The sequence below is a fragment of the Strigops habroptila genome, chromosome 3, assembly GCF_004027225.2.
Source record: "Strigops habroptila isolate Jane chromosome 3, bStrHab1.2.pri, whole genome shotgun sequence".
In the NCBI taxonomy this organism is placed as follows: Eukaryota; Metazoa; Chordata; class Aves; order Psittaciformes; family Psittacidae; genus Strigops; species Strigops habroptila.
In genome coordinates, this window is record NC_044279.2 from 72,592,862 (window position 1) to 72,612,604 (window position 19,743).

A 19,743-nucleotide genomic window follows, 5' to 3' on the forward strand; every position below is an offset into this window, starting at 1 on the left:
AAGAAAAAGGGGAAATTGTAGGATGTCATCGAAGTCTCTGATTATTTGCCACAGCCTACTCATTATTCACCTTCACTCCTCTTTTTCTCCCCAGAACACTTCCTCATGACTCTGAGGCAGAAAGACAGAAATTCTTTCCAAGAATGACTAACTTGTACCTAGATGTTTCTACAGAATTCAATACATAGACATAACCAGACCAAAAGTAAAAACAAGAACACTGTTAATCTTCCTTGCTTCCCTGTTTAATCCTATGATGAAATTTTAATATGACCAGGTCTCTACTAAAAATGCTGTTCTACAGACTATGTCAGAGAAATAAGGAGGTTGTGATGGATGCATAGAACAAAGAAAAACCTGCCTTCCAGGGAAGCTGAAGAAACTTTCATCTTTCGTCATGAAGCGGCTGAGGCTTTGGATGCAGGCTTCACTTGCATATGTTCTTTTTATGTCTTTTTATATTAACCAGGGGGCAGAATCCAGAAACACGGGAGCATAATCACTGTATCAGTGATGTGGGATTTATTATTAAAGATGTGGGAAAGTGTTTACAGACCCAAGATCTTACCATCCACATCCTGCTTTATATTTGACATTCTATGATAAACAAGATATCCATTGAGACACCTTGATGTCTCCACAATTTCAAATGAGATGCTGCGATGCAGGGAACCTAAGCCAGTCACTATTCTGCTGTAGTTGTTTTGTCTCCCATCAAAATGATGTCTTTAAGAAGTACATAAACAGGACTGAGATTAGCAAAATGAGAAGTGGGCTTAAAAAAAGGCAAACACAAAACAACCAACCAAAAAACTGCAGTAAAACCTTTAAAACTCATGTTTCTGTTGCATGTATAGGATAGAGTGTCCTTGACCTTGAATATGAACTTGTTTGCTTTTCAAATTACACCATGTTTGCATTATTGCTTTGCTGTATGAATTTCCAAGTTTGTGCAATCAGGTTACATGGAATTACCCTTGGTTGGCAAGGATTTAAAGAGGACTGATTCCTTAAAAGGGCAGGAATAGACTATGAAGTTAAAAAAAAAACATTCTTGTTTGTACTTTTCAAACAAACCCAAACTTCTGAAGCAAGACAAACACTGTTTGTAAGCAGATGCCCTACTGAATTTCCCTTCTTTAGGCAATATAACACCAATGACTTCAGTGAAATTATACTAGTGTAAAAGCAGAGCGACCCAGCAAAGAACAAAGCTGTGTATGTTCAAACTTGCACCGTATGGCACATAAAATGTGGTGAACTTGTACTGTTTATGCCTGAGTAAAAGCACGCACCCCTCAAAGAAATTCTGTAGCAGAAAATAAAAAGTAACACCAAAACTTTTCTGCTCATCATAGAACAAATGATTACATGGCATTATGTCTCAGTTCAGTATGAAATAAGCAAGAAGGAACACACGAGGAAAATTACAACTTAGAATAAAATTTACCTGTGAGATCCTTCTCCCGAAATTGTATTATTGGGAGAACCATTGTATCTGCAAGCTGTTTTGCCAGTTCAGAATGAAGAATATTGAGCTGAAACAGCGAATAGAAGAATGCTCTAAGACATAGTGTAAATAATTAAAAATACTCTAATTAAACACAGTGTAATTAAAAAAAATAACAGCATTCTACAGCCTGCCACTTGTGCCCAGCAGACAAAGAAAGGATATAATGTACTTCCAATGTAGTTCAGTGCTTAAAATACATCTCTCAAGATCTCTAAGAGATATGGGGTTTTCCCCTAAATGCTTAATTCCTGCCTGGTGTTTTCCAAGGTTCCAAGAACTTTTCAGTTCTTACATACTGTATTAGGGCAGTTCACTTGGCCATTAATTCTAATGCTTAACCCAACAGGATTTCATCTTTAAATAGCCTTTGTTAACCAGTTTTTGCTAGTCTTCATACCACAGAGTTATAGTCCCACTGCCATGACTAGAATCTCTTTCCATTCATGAGTTACCCAGGACACAATCACAGCAGGGGGCAACCACAATGAAAGATCCCAAATATTTCACCTTTAGAGCAGTTTCCTGTTCCTGTTTTTGCAAGTGTTTTTCTCTAAAATTCAGCACATTGAGACATATTTTAAAGCACTCGTGTGACACTGTTTAGGATGAAAGCAAGGCTCTCACATCAGCAGTGGCTTGCTAAGAATATTAGATGGGTTCAGGTAGGATAACTAACAATCGCACTGCTAGAGCACCTCATACTACAAACTGGGAGTGTGCCACAGGCTGACATGATATTCTACTGCTCACAGCATCCTGGACGCCTCTAGGCAAGGTTGTGCAGGTAAGGATGAAGTCACTGTTTCCCACTAGATGATACAAAACTAAATGAGGGCTATTCAATGCCTGTAGAACAGAAAACTGAGAAACAGGTACAGGGGGTAGCTAAGACACAGAAAAGGAGGCTGAGCAAAGGAGCAGGTTCTTGTGAGGGAAAATGTGACCAAAGAACTGAACAGACAGGCTCTCAGCTTTCTGCTCTGAAATGAGATGGTTCTTTTGTGCCTGGGAAGGAAAAAGTTCTTGTTTTGATGTATTCATAGTTCACACAGACAAGTACAAGACTTGTGACAACAGATGCTCTTTCCAAGTATCCTCCAAGAGCCCATGCACAATGGAGAAGCCTAAGGGATTCTTCTCATTAGATTGTTCAGAATCGTCCATGGGCTCGACAGTTTTTAACTTATTTTTTGCCCCACAACCCTATCTCCTCTCCCAAACAGCAGACCTCAATACAGCCTTTTTGCCTTCTTAATGCAAACTGAAAGTAGGCTAACAAGAACACCACCACTTTTCTGGTAGCACAGCCCTGCTCACAACAGCGAGTGATGTGACAAATGATACTACAGCAATAAGGATGTAGATACTAAGATTATATTGAAATGTTATAAGGGCAGGTCTAACAAAAGCATTTAGGAAGACTCCCAGTACTTGGCAGCAACCTACAGGGAGTAGAAGTGTTGGGAGCACACAGCTGTAGGACCTAACCTGCCTTCAGCAGGCACTCCTGCAGCCTCCCCCAGACACCTCTGTGTTCTTCATTATCTCACAGCAACTAAATTACCGCTGCCCTGCACCCATCCTCGCCAAGCTTTGTCTCAAACTGCAGTGTTTAAAACTTAAATATATAAATGTCATTTTAAAATGGAATTAAATAAAAAATGGCCCCAGCCTAGATGACATGTCCTGTTCCAGCCTCTTTTCTCATTTCCCTATTTAGGAAGTTCACCTTTGCTCTGAGGACAGCACGTGGGACGAAGCCACAGAAACACGTCTTGCCATTATAGAAGGGTGATATTAAACTTCTTTATCCCCAATTAGATGATTCTATAAAACCCAGGCACAATCTAGCCTTCAGTGGAAAGGCTCAGAAGCAAAATGACAAAGACCAAAAGAAAAACCACTAGTATTCTATATTGTAGAAATAGAATATTGGCAATTCAAATTACCTCATCCACAACTTTTGAAAAGTAATGAAGGGTGGATATCACTTCTTCATCTCCTTTACCTAAGGCAAAATGCTGAGAACAGAAACACACATTTGGTCCATAAATCAATAAAGTGAGTATAAAATACAACATGTGTTTTACTACAAAGGTAATGAATACTCCTACAAAACGCAATAAATGATAAAAATATGTGGAAAAACTAACTCATAAATACATATTCTTTTACTCTGCTCCTCTTGTTTTAAATGAATGGATTTTGGACAACACAATCCTTATTATACTAATTTTAAAGTCATAGTCACACAATAGGAACAAACTGGTTTGCAATTTTATAAATTAACTCACATTTTGCGCCCTTTTTTTTTTTTTTTAAGATTCTCAGAAGTGCCCTGAACATCCTGGGGAATTTTACAGCCACCTTCACATGAAACCAAGTAAAGCAAATGCCCTAAGCACTTCTGGAAACCACACTATTTACACAGACTTCTTTGCAAGTCCTGAGGCAGAAAAGAAATCAAAGTCGTATGTTGAACATACCTGCTTTTCATAGGCAAGGAGCTGCTTCGAAAGCTGTTGTGTGGCAAGACACATTTCATTCTACAAACAGAAGTGACATGTTATAGAAATAATGAAAGGTCTTTAGCTCTGGCTGTAACTACTATTTTGTTACCAGCTTCCTGACTGAATCTGCAACTACTTACACGAGCATTCAGCTGTATGAAAACAACTAGTCCCAAAAATACCTGCATAGAGAAGCAGTAGCAAACGTATGTTTCAGACCTAATCACACACAATTTCCATTTAATTACTTCATTTAGAGGTAGGATTTTGGGGTTTAGTTTTGGGTTTCCCCCCACCTGCCAAAATAACAAAACTAGAACAACCTCACACAAGTCAGCTGTCACAGCAGCATAAGAATGTTTCATGTTGGTTAATTAACTTTCCCCCAAATCTACAGCAATAAAGAGAACAAGCAGATGCGCTCAGGGAATCTACTGATCGTGATGACAGTGTTTTAAGTTGATATAGGACTATATAACAGCACATAGATCTGTAATGTCATGGCTAAGCTTGCAATGAAAGTACACACATCCTCAAGATGTGCTTATGCAAAGCAAGACTCGTAGGGAGGGCAATTTAATTTTGCTTGAGAGCTGAAAAAACTGACAAGGATTTGGATATGTCAATCTTTAATCAATGTATTCCTAAAACTAGTATGTCAATTGCTCTGTCCCCGATTTGTTAACAATTACTTAAAACTGGAATAAAAGAAAAAATGGGAAGGGGAGAACTGGGATCTGTCTTAACCTCTGTCAGATCCTTTTCTTCCACGTGTAATCCACAAAACTAATCACTTTTCCATTTAATTCTAAATCTTGAACAATGATCTATTCCTCTCTCCACCATATATAGGCCATTAGGAGTCTGTATAACTCAGAGCAATCTCCTGAGCTGCTTTAATAGCAACCTTTTATGCTGGGGCTGGCACAGAAAACCATTAAAATTGGGACAGAGTTTGTGTGCTCTCTTATTGCCCCTTGTCGTCCTGAGCAAGTGGAGCATGGCACAGTTAGCTATCTGGGCCAGAGATTCTGAAACACTCTTTACTTTGGCCTGAAGCCACCTCTGACATACTGCATTTCAGCCTGGTGCTTCTGAACCACCTCAGCATGCCAGGAAGAAGGGTTAATATAGAAAGCAAGGCCTAAACATTTAGCCAAAGTCTTAAGTCAGCCCAAGTGCTCAGAAAAACAGAGATATAGACACAGCCTAGATAACAGCAGCTGTATGTGAACACAGGGCAGGAAAAGATGAGTGAGCTCATTCATAAAACTTAAAACTCTATGGTGATAATACTCACAGGTGGCTGGAGATGGGAGAGCAAAGGCCTTCCAAGGTACAAACGAGGGCTCAGAATTGAGTTAATCTGGGTCCAAGCTCAGCTCATGCGCAGCCCATGACTATTCTCACCTCACAGTGATGGATTAGTCTTGTTTCTTGTCTTGAATCAATTAGTAATGAGCATTACACTTTCATACAATAATCATGCCAAGGATTCATGTAAGATTTGCAAGTTTGTTATGCAGATTATGTAGTTTTTAATGTGAAAAAGCTTTACACAAACACCTGGCATTTAAGTATTTCCCAAGCCTGTGAATGGAAAAAGACACCGTGCCTTATAATAAAGTAACAAACCTTGTTAATGGCTCAGGCAAGGATAGGAATGTGCCTTGCCTATCTGCCTCCAGGCTGTGAGAACACCTAAGAGACTTTGCTACCTTCAAAGTGGGAGCTAGCAAACAATGACCTGATGACAGGAAGGATGAGACTTTTGCATGTGGATAGATGACATCCAAAGGGCTTGTTTGTTTGTATGCATGTGGGTAAAGTCTGAAGATGAATTTCAGATCACAAAAATAAGCAGAGGTTCTCAGACCTGGGATCTTTTTCATAAACACAACCTCAAAGAGGGAGCTGAGTAAGGCCTGCAAGAAGACCAAGTCTTCACAGCAACTGTGAAGCCACCTGTCAGTTGTACAGCTGGGTGAGGGCGAGAGAAATCTTTTGAAATAAAGGGAGTATTAGAAACATGCCTCTTTTTTTCTCTTTTTGTTTCAGTTGACTTATTCCTTAAAGTCTGCAACTGTGTGGTTCTGTTCTGAATTTGGAAAATAAATGCTTCTGCTTTAAGCTTGCTAACACTAAAACAAGATTCAGAATAATGGGCTGACACCAAAGGCATCCTATTCCTTTGTGTTAGCCATTCTCAAAGCTCATACCAATTTGGATTTTAAAGACTAGTAGATCCTCAACTTCCTCACCCAATATCCGAGGAGTAACAAAGAGCATCATTACGTATCTGTATGGGACAGTTCAAAGATGGGCAATGCAAAGAGGCGTGTGGAAGAAGCGATCACCACTTGCCAGCAGCAGTCTCCAGTATGTGACAGGATAATGGAGAATGCATAAACCCTGATGTCTCAAAGGGGTAAGTTAACAACATCATATCAAGTGTATTGATCAGGTGACAACAGTCACATGTAGACCCCAAGAAGACATTCAAAGCTAGTCTGGGTACAGAACAAATTGATGGAAGGGCCTCACACAAGATTTACTTTGGGATTTCGGGCTGATTTTGGGACAACAGCTCCATGCATCACTGATATCCCCACTGATGCCAAAAGGTCACATTTTTCATTTAAAGGCTAAGTTCTTTGTGATGGAACACTACAAACAAACTTGTTACTCAATCCCTGACAATGTGGAAGAGTTAATCTGGGTTCTTCACCCTCCGTCCCAGCCTCTGCCAGACTTTGTTCCCATTAGAGGTACAAAATCATTCATTATATCACTAGGAAAACACACAAAACAAAACAAAAACCAAGCACACATACCAAACAGCTGTAAACAAATCAGATTAAGCTCGCAAACTGAAACACAGACACATTGCACAAAGAACAGGAAGCAGGCAAAGTGCTCTGCTGACCTAGTAGTAATACTGCATTGCTAAGCACACTGGGAAATGTGGGAAAGTTTGGTTTAATCCTCCTCTCATTTCTTCCTAATCAGCTTTCTCCCCTCCCCCTCACTACTAATCAGTCCCAAGACTTAAAAGTTATTTGCATTGCTTCAGTTGCCAGATCCATTTAATCTAGGCAAATTATTTTAACAGGTTTTAATCTATTTCCAAGCCATTTTCCCATGGAATACAGCAGCATTCAATTCTTTTGTCCTGAAGTGACTGAAATTCAGTATACCACAGCAAAAGAAAAGCTACAATGCAATCCTGACTGCCTGCTCCACATCTCTTCCACATTACCTTAACACTTCCGAATTCATCAAGCATTTATGCAGCAGGAGAGCTGCTGAGGAGATGATGTATCAGGCAGAAACTCAGTAAATCCTGAACAGAAATCCAAGTACTCTAAACGAAGGCAAAATTAACCAGTACTGGGCCTTGCAAATACATTCATTTTCATTAGATGATTTTATTATCAGTGAAAACACTGCCGCAGCATTACTGTAAAAAAGTATACCAGAAGGAAGGGAGGATTGTATGCAAATAGGTATCAAGCAACCAGTTATGATTACAGATGTGCTGACTTCTTTTTCTTTTTTAACCTAGCCCTAAGAATAGATTTTTATAACGTTCACTAACACCAGTTCATACAGATAAGGTAATGGAAGTGGTGTCTTGAATCTACCATTAATCTACCGGAAATGAAAAACCAACATATTAAAACGCATTGTTTAATGCTCAAGTTCAGTACCTTACCCTGCCTCCACATAAGCCAGCAAGAAAATGTCCAACTGTTATTTTCTGATTTAGTGCCAGAGCAAAGACGTGATTTTTCTGAGCTGATTTCACCTTTTTCATTATCACCTTTATTCACCAAGCTGTTCATATCATCAGAAGAGAGCATAATTTTTCTGTAACCTGTTTGTAATAAAATTTCCATGCTATTAACCATTTATCAGCAAGGCAGCCCATCCCTTTTCAGGGTCTCTCTTTGTATTTTTCCAAAATAAACCGAGAGCTAGCACACTTAAGTCCAAAGATATTTCTGCAGACAGTCATCTAACAGACTCCAGATTTGAGGGCACATAAAGGATTAAGTTGAGCCTATAAATTAACATCTAAAGACAGCGAACTATTCCAGCATGTCCATTTCCAATCCCAAAATAATGAAGCTTTCCACAAAGCTACTTTCCTACTCTGGCTGAAGCTGGCATTTTAAAAGCTTTGCTAGTAACCAGCACACAGAACTGCCAAAGTTGTCTTCACATAAACAAGCAAGATACCGGTAAAGGTATGCACTGTACGTGCAGAATGATATGTAATAAAATTTGGCTTGCATCTGGGAAAGCTAAATGCTTCATAAATGAGAAGACAGGCAGGTGGCTGAAAGAGGAGGTCCATGAGGCAGTTGCAGCCTTCTCATCCTCTCAGAATTAGGGAACACGTTTACTTTCAAAACCACGCACAGCACAGGAAAAAATGGGTCTTGATACAACAGTTTTATGCAGCTTGCCTATACATGCACGTCATAGAATTCTCCAGCAATCCAGTAAATGTTATAGTCCTACAGGCTTAGGTTTGCATATTAAATGGCTTGGAAACATGAACCCAAGGTTGAGAGAAGCTAAGCCTCACCAGGGTGCTCAGGCTGCCCAGCACTTTACAAGATGAAGCTAACATATGGCTTGCCCTGCTGCTGATTCACAGCATGGCATTCAGTCCTCACAAATGTGAACAGTTCAGCAAAGGATCATCTAAGAGCTTCAAGAAATGGACGATACTAGTCAAAACTCTGCTGCAAACCAGCAAAAGCAGCTATAGTAGGATGGCTATTTCAGTAGGGGTAGAAAATCTCTTCAGTTTCCTGCAAAACAATTACTAACAGCAGAGAATCCAAACATTTATGCCTCCTTGTAGTACTCAAATCTCCAGATCCTGCTTAGCGCAATATAAACCCAATTCCAGGCATGGTGACAACTTCATCACCACTATTAAAAGCAACTCCCATGGCTTTGTAAATACATCAGTTCTCATGTGATAATGAGAACTCACCTGTTGCTTACCTCTGTTAGCAACATATGGTGACTATGCCTCAGGAAGTTCAAAGGTATACGGTGCAAAATTACAATGAATATGTAACAGTAATATATACAGTATTTCAGAGAAGTCAGTGCTGACAACTAATTTATTGCAGTTGTTTTTCCTATCTAATACTCTGTTGAAGCTTCTCTATGTGGAACTGAAAGTTTACAAAAATGCTAACTTAAAATGTATTGTTTCATAAGGTTTGGGGAAAAAGTCTTATCATTTGAAAAGGCAACACAATTGTTCCCTCAGATGTGAAAAGAAAACAATTAGAAAAACTATCAGTATTTACTTGTTAGTTTAGCAAGAACTAATTGAAGAATTCTGAACACTTGGGGCTAGCTATGCAACATAATAAATACATAAATCCATGTGTGCCCTAGAGACTTTGACACGTGAGTTACAGCCTAGGGAAGTTGATACATAGAAAGGTGAAACAAGCAGCACTGCTGAAAAAAATGCAGACATGAGGTGTCATGAATTTGGGAAGAGAAGACTGGTGTTAATCACCACCTAAAATAGTCCTGGACAGATTCAAGCTGTCCTGATACCCATGTAATGTGGTGCATATTACCCACGACTATTCCACAATTGTAAAGAGTTTCCTTGGAAGCCTGGACATAAAAAGACAGTGAGCCCCGGAGGCTGTTGCTGCTTTGCCCCTGTGACTCTGCAATCACAAGACAACTGCTCACAGAGACAAATATGCTGAACAGAATTACACTTCACAATTCCCATGCTGTTCTCTCTCTGGATATACTGGTAAAGGCAACATGGATTTCTTTTTATTCCTCTACTGCCATCACTGCTCCTAGTATCTCGACAGGTTTGTCAGGACTCATGAGATGAAACCTCTTTCCAATGACAAAATACCGCATCTTATTTTCCTCTAACCTGCTTAACTGTTTATCCCTTCTAATAGTCAGTAGAGACAAAACAGTCTCTTGAATTTCCAAACAGCATTTTACTTCAAGTCGGGATCCCAACTGAGCCAGTTCTGTAGTATGATAGAGAACTGGCGATGATGGTAAAGCTCTGAAAATAGTTTTCTATGGCAGTGGGAAGCCAGGAATGTGAACTGGGCATGCTTTGCTCATACATCATTGAAAAAGCCTCAGCATGCAACTTAAGTAAATGAGGTTTTCTATCAGTCTCTGCTTGCTGCATTACATATTCTCAGATAATAAAATGTCTAGAACAATGAATGCATCATTCACAGAAATCAGACAGCAGTAATGTCAGATGCACCATCAGGGCTTGCCTGCAAGGAGGAAGAACCACAGGAATAAACTCTGTAAGGCGGATTTACTCTGTAAGACCACTAAAGTGATAACTACCTCAGGGAACCACAGCACAGATGGGAGAACTACAGCAGGAAGTACAATATGTACTTACGCAGATGTGGTTTATTTGATGAAGACATATAAAAATGCTTCACTGTGTTTACACACATAGGCTTGCCAGATCAATCAAACCTCACACCTTGAGCACAGCTCACACATTTGGATCCTGTGACTTCTTAATTGCCCTACTCTCATTAGAAAAGTTAAAGGCATGCAAAATGAAGTCCTGCTCGAATACATGCAAGTCTGAGAAGTTAGGTCCCCAGCACCTAGCAGAAACCTGTAGCTTAAAAAAAAAGGGGGGAAAGGAATGTTCAAAAAGATTCCTACTTTCCTAAGCTTTTTTTAAAAGCTCTGTGGAAGTTTCTCTTTCTCACATTCCTTTCAAAGGCACTGATCCAAGTGTTTAGAGCAGCTTCAGCTGTCAACTTGCAAGCTTACTGCTGTTCTGCACAGAAAGCAGTGTTTTGGGACAAATATATGCATATATCCACATGGATAATTAACAGCATGCAGTTGATACTAATTGCTATTCCCCTGAGACTTTCACTGCATCCATTCAGAACCATCAACTACTGTCATCTGATCACAAGCTACAGTGGCTTGAATTACATGAAAATCTGAGTTTTCATCACAAGAAACACTAAACTTCTGGTAAACTACCCCAGAAAATCTTGAAAATATGGTTGAGACATCTGGGAAATTTTAAAGTTAAGAATGCAGTTAGAAAGAAAATAAGATTAATGTTTTTTAAACTGCCATCACTCTTTGGGGGGGCATAAACCCAAATTTTTCATTACTGTGGACTGGTATAACCCACTGGTGTTTTGTCTGACTGCCATGACTGTGATTCCAGTCATTTTTACAGTCATTGCTTCAAAGTAGGTCAGTAACTGGAGTTCCGATTTTAAGGGTAAGGAAATTAGAGCAGAGGATGACAATGACTTTGCAAAGACAAAATTTAAGTCAGGAAATTAAAAAGACAGATTCAGAATCTGGCTTCTCAATACTCTCAACTTTTACGCTCTCTCTACTAGATCTTGCCCTCTCTCAAAATGAAAAAGGTCAGCAGCAAGTACTTCCTAATATGCTGTTGTTGAGGCCCAGACAACGTGTCTCCTACCAACACATAGAATCATGAGCAAAAGTGGATTTTCTTTCAGGTTGTGATTAGGCAGCAAAGAAATATTACATACAGATTTTTCTCCATTAGTGTTCAGTGTGCAATTCACCATTACACTTCTCTTTGTACAGCAGGTGCAATCATAAAGCATGTGCCTCTCAAAAACTGAGGGTTAATTCAGTTGGAAAGTGTGTCTTCCTTTGAAATATTCATAAATGGCTCCTGAAAAGGATAGACTGATATTTGCAAAACTCTGTAAACTTAGTCAGAAATCAATGTTAGCCTGTACACCACCACCATTCTCTTGGGAATTAACCAACATATATGGCTGAATTAAATATTTCCCTTAATTTTTATTTTTAAAAAATTCAGAATTCTGTCCCAATTTCAGTGTATTTCTTTTAGGTCTCATGCAAAAATATCAAGACTTTTTAAAGCACCACAAAAAGTTTCTGGGTTTTTTTCCAATTACATAATTAGTATGATCTACTTATGCTTTTTTGTTACTGCAATGACATTTTTGTGCCACTACTGGATGCTGAGAACACAAAGCCAAACTGAAGTCACAAGACATAGTGATTCCCAAAGACTTAAACAGCAGAAGCAGCAACACGAGGAACACTAAATGCTGAGCCAGTGCCATTGGTAAAGTCCCCAACACTGGCCAGTAAATCTGAATTTTCCTAAGCCAGTGGTAGTGTAGGGTGCCCTCTTCCACGTCCTTACAAAGCTTGACTTTAAACAACCACTATGCACCTTCCATCTTAAAATGGCACCAAACTGTGATGATGTATTTCAAGGAACACATCCAATATTCACAAGTGACTGAATATTTGGATCAAACTAAAGCAGGAAATGTGCAGGAAGAAAGTGGCCAAGAAGTGCTGGGAATATGAAGTAGACTCAGTAGGACTGCAAAGTACAGATGGGTAAATGTGCTGAGACAGTGAGAAGAAAGAGGAAATGTCGTAACTGCAGGGCAACAGAAATGGAGAAGACTAAACACTAAGATGAAAAAGAAGAGGAAAACAAAAGCAGACAAAGCATTTTTTCACAAATCACAGGCCAGAGTAACTGCTTCCTAAAATGCCATCCTAAAAAGGCATCAGCAGGGAAAAGGGACATGTAGTCCACAAGCTGGACACTTCATAATCAAACCATATTTATCCTCTGATTTCATCTATTTCAATCCCACCTGCTCTTTGGCCTCAGACTTCTACAATCCAACATATGTTTACTCTTACAGCCACTCTTAAAGCTCAGCGACTCTACCAAAATGCCCATCATTGATTTTCAGTGCTGATTTCATGTCACCTTTCCAGCCCCTGGCTGTGCACTGTGTTGTCTTCTGAGTATCTAAGCTGTGTTGTAAGCCTCTGATTGCTCTGCACTTGCACAGGACACAGGACATGAAGACTCCGAAGCACTCCAAAGCTGGATCTTCCAGGTGTTGGCAGCTAGATCCTGGACAGATGTCTCTTCCAAGTCAAACTATCAGTGACCCAAAAGAGCAATCCCACCAGATGGACATACACTAGTTTTATAGCTGAACTAATTCCTGATAAGAATTGGGCACTTTAGTCTTCCAATAAATTCAAAATACCCTACTTTTCCTCATCTCTCCTTGTCCTCTGATTTAGTGGTTTAAGAATAGAAATGCTGTTGTTTCTGAGGAACTCAAGTATTTAACCTCCATAAATACTTGCAAAAAATAAATTCTATGAGATAGTATGTGTCTCTAAAGACCTAGATAGGGTATTTTGAAATACCTAGTTCTTAACTTCACTGAAAACCACACAGATTTACAATAATATTTTCCAAAGTACTGGATATAATTTACCTTCCAAGTTTTACTTTCAAAGGGATTTAGTCATCTAGGTCATGTAAGTACTTTAGAAAGTGGGTTTTTTTCCTCTGCTCCTGCTCCTGTATTTTTCACACTGACTACTTTAGGTACTCAACTTCAGTACAACTTAAAAGCATACATATTCTCAGTAATCAACAGACATAGACAGTTCCTTCCAAATGGTGAGTCACAGTATCTAAATTAGATGCCTAAAGTCAATATGAATACTTATCTGTGTATTGTGTCTACATTCAGACAAGCAATTTTGTCAAGGAAGGCCTTCCAATGTACGATAAGGTAAGGGCATACCACAATTTTTCTTTCATTAATTGTTTGGAGACAGACAAAGCAAGTTAGATTTTTTTTCATGCATGACTCTTCTGAACATCAAGGCAGAAAGGGGCCGAGCTATCAGATGGAAAACACCTGCACAAACCATCTTAACCCACAAGAGGTAGAGGTACTTGGCAACTTTCATGTAAATAAGAGCATCATAATAGCAATTTATCTTCTACTCCACATCGAACAAAAGAAATACAAATGACAAATTACCTGAGCACCATAGACTCGTTGCATTGCCTGAAGCAACTGGTTTGTATATTCAGTAAGGGTTCCTGCATCTTCTTCAAATACACTGAGCAAAGACCGAGTCTTCAATAAAAGAAAGAAAGCAAATGGTTTTAGTCCTGAGTGAAAATATTAAAAAGAATCATAAACAACTGTAAATAGATGGTAGCAAAAAATACAAATTAAACAGAAATAGTAAGTCTTTAACTTTGCATAATTCTGTTCATTTAGAATCTCAAAACATGTAGAAATTATTCCTTCTATTATGAATAGATAAACTGAGGCATAAGGAAGCAAAGTGATAAAATGCTCTGGCCAAATCCTGACTCCCAGTCTCTTGCTCCAGTTAATAGCCATTCCTTCCAACACAATTAGGAATGTAAAAAATCCTGAATATCTGCCTGCTGACTACAGTAATCCAAACCACGTTAAGGACTCTGGGTCAAACACCACTGCTTGCTCACTTTACTTCTCTAATGTCAGAGTGCATTAAAAGCACCCCTTTCCATGAGACAATTTACACAGTATTATTCACTCTCAACTGTCTTGAGCAACTCTTAAAGGGCCACTGCCAAACCTAGCTGATGTAATTGGCCCAAACAACTGCATGTTCATCTAAACAACTGGTGCAGAAGCATACACCCATTCAGCGATACACCATAATTTCTCCATTCTGCTAGCTCATCCCTGTCAGCAAACAGGTGGGAAAAAGAGCATAATGACTTGTGTCATCTTAAAGACATGAATTCCCTTGGTTTGTTTTGGTGGGATCATCAGGAACAAATAATTATGTTGGTGACACAGCTCCTGAGATGGGAAACAAATCAGAATAATGCCAAGCTCCAGAATTTGCTAGATCATTACAATAATGAAAGAGGGAAGGCTGTCTCTTTCACAATGTCATGATCCATCCTTAGTCTTAACTTTAGTAAATCCGATCTATTTGATGCTAACTAGCAGTGTCTTTCCATCTGTACAGCTAACTTGTATGACATTAATTAGTTTCATCTGCTTATGTAAGGGGCACACAAACTCCAGTACTTTCATAATCACACTAGTCCTGTCACAGAGCAAGTGCTTTATCTATCCTACTATTACAGGAATCTCTAATGTACTTGTAGCATCCAAGTTCAAATCTGGGAAATTTATTTCCAAGATTTAAGATAGTTTGAAGTTCCTCTGCTATTTTAACAGAAGGCATACGTACTTCCCCAAGCCATTTATTCCTCTCTGCAAAACTCTGCCCAGACTTTATGTTTGTCCTGAAAAACTCAAAATCAGCATCCTTCGAGAACCCTGGCCTACAATTAACTATCATTTTGTCTCTGCCAAGATGGATCTAAGCCAGAAATCAGTGTTGCTCAGCAGTTAAAGTCATGACTTGGGAGTCAGCCCTTGGGTTCTGTTCTAGACACCACACAGGAGTACTTCCATACTCTGAGTAACTCTGAAGTTCTCAACATTTCAGTCTCTTAACATGCTAAGCTGCTACAATACTTCCCACCTTAGAAACACTGGCAGTCAGTGCACTTGGGAAACTAGTTTGAGATCTTAGCATGTAAGAAGATATGTAATACAAACCACTGTTTTCAAATATAGAGAATGTAGAGAACAGAGAATGGACAGAAGGCCAAATCAATGAAATGGATACCAAGAACCCAAACTTACAAAGGACCTTTGTGCAGAACATATGGAGAGTGGCATAATTTTAAGAGTTTTCCACACTAAGCTATTATTTCAGTAATTGAAAACATATTGCTTTTAAAAAAATACCTGGTTTTAAATATTTTATCTTCAATGATGAATTAAAACAAGCAAAACTAATGTCAACAAACTATTGCGAATCTCTACAGCGCTCATCCACCTTGGTTTGTGTTACAACAACACATGAAATGCACTGGGTATGAAGATGGATAAACAAATAAATCTAGGGAAGGCAAAAATAATAAAACTCAACACAGTGTTTCTCAACATAAACCTCAAGCCAAGGCTAAAAAGTTACAAGGAAATTGTATAAAGTAGGGTACAAATGACACATTTCTGCATGCTGGTTTCCAAACACAGGAATGTCAACTAAATTCCTAAATCTTACTTTTTGCACATTCACTTCTTCAGATGTCTAAATATGGGTTAAGGTAGAAGAGCTCTGGGAAATAATTTCTGAAAGTCTTGGCCTCAGTTATTAGCACATTGTTCAAAAATAATAAAAACAATTAATGATTCAAGCAGTTTGGAAGTTATTCTTGGAAACTTTTCCATTTAAGAACACCATTTTAAATCACTGCAAGAAAATACCAGCACATGTATATTTCAGTTGTTGCTGTTTTGACAAATTCTGGAAGAGCAGCTAATGCTGCTGAAATAAACCAGTAGTCAAAATACTAAGCTAACATTTAGGAGGCCTCATTAATAGCACCATTATCTCAGCTTCTGGCAACATAGGAAAAAATTTCTGCTTTCACGGAAGTACTTCCCCTGGTTTTAGCATGACTGCTTATGTAAATTTCTCTCCTATTTTGTGGCCAAATACTTCAAAATAAAGGCACTTCTTATGGCCTTTTTCAGACAGTGCTTGCAGACAAATCAAGACAAAAGTACTATGTTGTTAGGGAGAGAGACATCAAGTTTCAGAAAGCTGATGAAGAAATAACTTTGGCCTAATTCTCTTCTGTCTTGCATGCAATCTACTTACTTCACATGGTTTACACAAAGTGAGGTTATACCCTTGTTTTACCATCCCTTTGCATTGCTGTGACTGTACAGAGCAGAGGAGAACCAGGTCACTTCACACAGAAGTAATCCCACAAGCTGCTATGCTGTAATTTCTGCGGGACAGAGACTGCCTTTTTGCTTTCATTTTGTAGCACTCACAACACAGAGGCACCCTTTGCATTGTGAATGTAAAGCTCTCCCCAGTAAAAAAGTAATAAAAATATAAAAGACCGAGAAAATATTACCCCATTTAAAAAAAAAAAAAAAAAAAAAAAAGATTTTAGCAACACTGGGCCAGTATAAAGATTAAACAATGCCCTTCCCTTCCAAAGTTGTAGGACTTGAACAAAAAGTAATGACCAAATCAAACCAAAATATCCTTCAAATACTCAGGTTTATGCACAGCCTGGTATTTCCAGTAATTGCAAAGGAGATGTTAACAGCCTTCATTTCAGGTCAGAAGAAAGACAAAGACCTCCAGACTGAATTCGGTGCATTGTTTAGCTGCTGTCAGCCAGTGTTACATTTTTAATCATTGAAGGAAGTGCTGACTGAAGAGGTGGAGAAGTTCACTTATCCTGTGTGTCAAGTTCTTCAGCTCCAGAATGCAATGAAGAAGTTAATACTAAAAAAGTTAATAACTGCTCTCAATCATACTATCTAGCACATTTAGGTAAACTGTGGAACACAGAACAGTTCAGGCTGGCAGGGAACTCTGCAGGTCACCTTGTCCAAACCCCTGCTCAAAGCAGGGCTGACCAACACTATGCCAGGTTACTCATACTTTTTCCTTTTGAAAATCTCCAAGGATGATTCCATATACACAGTATCAAACAGATGATGAAAATCATTCTTACAAGGATGGGATTTCATGGAATTGTAGAAAATCAAGATGAGCCCCAAGACTCATTAAGTCCTGCCAGGTGCATGTCCAATCTTTCCTTCAAAATGACCCATGACAGACTTCATAACACCTTTCAGCAATCTGCTCTGCAGCTTACCTATTCATTCCTCCTCATCATCCATCAGCAGATGAGTTAGGATTACAACATAAGGCTACTTGAGAGCAGGACCCATGGTGATCCACCCTGTCCTCCCTTCTTCTTTCTCTGCTTCACCAATTACTTTTGTATTTCTGTCTGCACTATGCTTTGTCTTCAAGTGTGCCTTCCCCACCCTTCTGTGAAATTTCCACTCTTTCCTTTTCCCCTTTCCCTTCCTTCTCTCTTCCACCCCAACCTCCTTCCTTTCACACTCCTTTCCCAGCTCTTGAAGCCTCACACATCTCTGCCCCCTCAAAATACTACGACATGATGTGTTCTTCAACGCAGGTGTGGGGTGTCCACTGCCCTAAGGGGTCTCTTCTGCAGCTGTGTCCCATCATGATTCCAAGCCATGGGGCACGGGGCACTACACAGGCCTGGGCGCAGGGGAGAAAGGTCCTCCCTGCCTGCAGCTGGGAAGGAAAGGCTGGCAACCACCTGTCCTCGTTTCTTTGACTCCTTCAGAAGGAGGTCATCTTCGGTGGGATCCACCTCACCTCATCTATCCTCATGGGAAGCCCCTGTATCTGAACTACCTTCCTTGGGAGTGAGGAGTAGGCACGCTGGTGGTGACATTCCTTCAGCCCACGTTTGTCACCAGGGCCAGGTGACTCACAGAACAGAAGCCTGCCTTTCCCTCAGGGACCTCGGAGGAAGCAAGGGATGAGAGCCATGCCCACCTATCCTTCCCCAGCGCACCTCACCTCTCTAGGGCAACTCTTATAGCAATCCAAGACAAGGGGGCGTGAGGAAAAAGCCAAAGGAGGAGTTTCTCTGAGGGAGGTGAGGAGAAAGAGTGCTGTGCCCCAACCTCCTCACACCATGCGCCTACGCTGGGGTGCAGCCCTCTTTCCCGGAGGCCCCCAGCAGCAGACACAGCCTGTTTTACTCTGAGAGATGCCCAGTGGGAGACCAAAGCCCTCCCCCGACGCCACACGGGTGCTGTTTACCTGCTTCACAGCATCCCTGCTCCCCGACAGGCGAAATCACCCTGACCCACTTCTCCGCCCGCCGGCAGCCCGCCCTGCTGCCCCGCCGCCTTGCCCTCCTGCACCGCCTGCTAACACCCCTCTCCCAGCCGCGGCGCCGCTGCTCCACGGCCCTCCCGAGGTGTCAACCCCCCCCCCGTCGCCCCGACCTGACCCAGCGGGCTGCGCCCCCCGCCCGGCCTCGCCCCTGGCAGCGGGCCGCTACCTGCGGGCTGTCCTGCAAAGCCTCTTCCAGAAGGAGTTTGTCGACGGCGGGCATATTGTCGCTGCGGCGCGGCCGGGCGCTGGGAGCTGGGTGCGCGGCGGACGCCCGCTGGCACGCCCCGGCGGCGGGGCTCGGCGGCGTCCCTCCTCCGCGGGCAGCGGGGCACGGCGGCGGGGTGGCTCCGCTGGCGGGGTGGGCGCCTCTCACTCCTCCCAGTTCCCGTCCGCCGGAGGAAGCGAGTCACGGGGAAGGCTGGCAGCGGGAGAGAGCGCGGCGGGCGGGGGGAGGCTTCCTGCCGCCATTAGCGCCTCGGGCCTGGCCAGGGTCGCCGCGGCTTCATTGTGGGGACGGAGGCTCCTAGTGGAGGCTGCACCCACCCCTTCTTCCCAGGGGCTGGAATGATCTCCCGCAGCCCTGCTCTTGCCTCCACCCCCGGGACAGTAGACTGATAAGAAGCGGGGTGCAGCTGGGGCTGTGGGATCTCCCCTCAGCTGAGGGAGATTTCCCTGGGTGTGGGGATGATCACATCCTTCAGCCTAGGCTTGTGGGGCTGGAGGCTGTCCAGCTGGGGTTGAGCCCTTTGCGGTGCCCCTCGGGGCATCGAGGCTCTCCGGAGGGCTGGGGGCTGCTGGCAGGGCCAGCGAGCTTGCTGGAGTCCTGGGTGGCTTGGAAAAGTAGTTCTGGACCTGTGCCGCTTTCTAGGAGCAGTGCAGCCGGTAGCTAAGATGGGCTTGCTTGTGAGCAGCCCTCATTTGTGGCGTCTCCATTCATTCCTGTTTACCAACAACTCCGCAAGGGAAACTGGGGGGCCGCGGAATGCCCCAGGCAGGTCAATCCCCACTCAGCCA

General features: G+C 41.4%; 1 protein-coding gene across 1 annotated transcript in view; it reads right to left on the minus strand.

The window, feature by feature from the left end:
• Positions 1–19,111, minus strand: part of APPL2 (adaptor protein, phosphotyrosine interacting with PH domain and leucine zipper 2) — a 36,187-nt gene extending 17,076 nt beyond the window's left edge. Inside the window, exons 1-5 of the mRNA XM_030478093.2 lie at positions 18,896–19,111; positions 13,932–14,030; positions 4,000–4,059; positions 3,463–3,534; positions 1,451–1,538 (exon numbers count right to left, since the gene is read on the minus strand). Coding sequence (XP_030333953.1) covers positions 1,451–1,538; positions 3,463–3,534; positions 4,000–4,059; positions 13,932–14,030; positions 18,896–18,949 — 373 coding nt within the window. The 5' untranslated portion in view covers positions 18,950–19,111. The remainder of the gene's footprint in view (positions 1–1,450; positions 1,539–3,462; positions 3,535–3,999; positions 4,060–13,931; positions 14,031–18,895) is intronic.
• Positions 19,112–19,743: the final 632 nt, after the last annotated feature.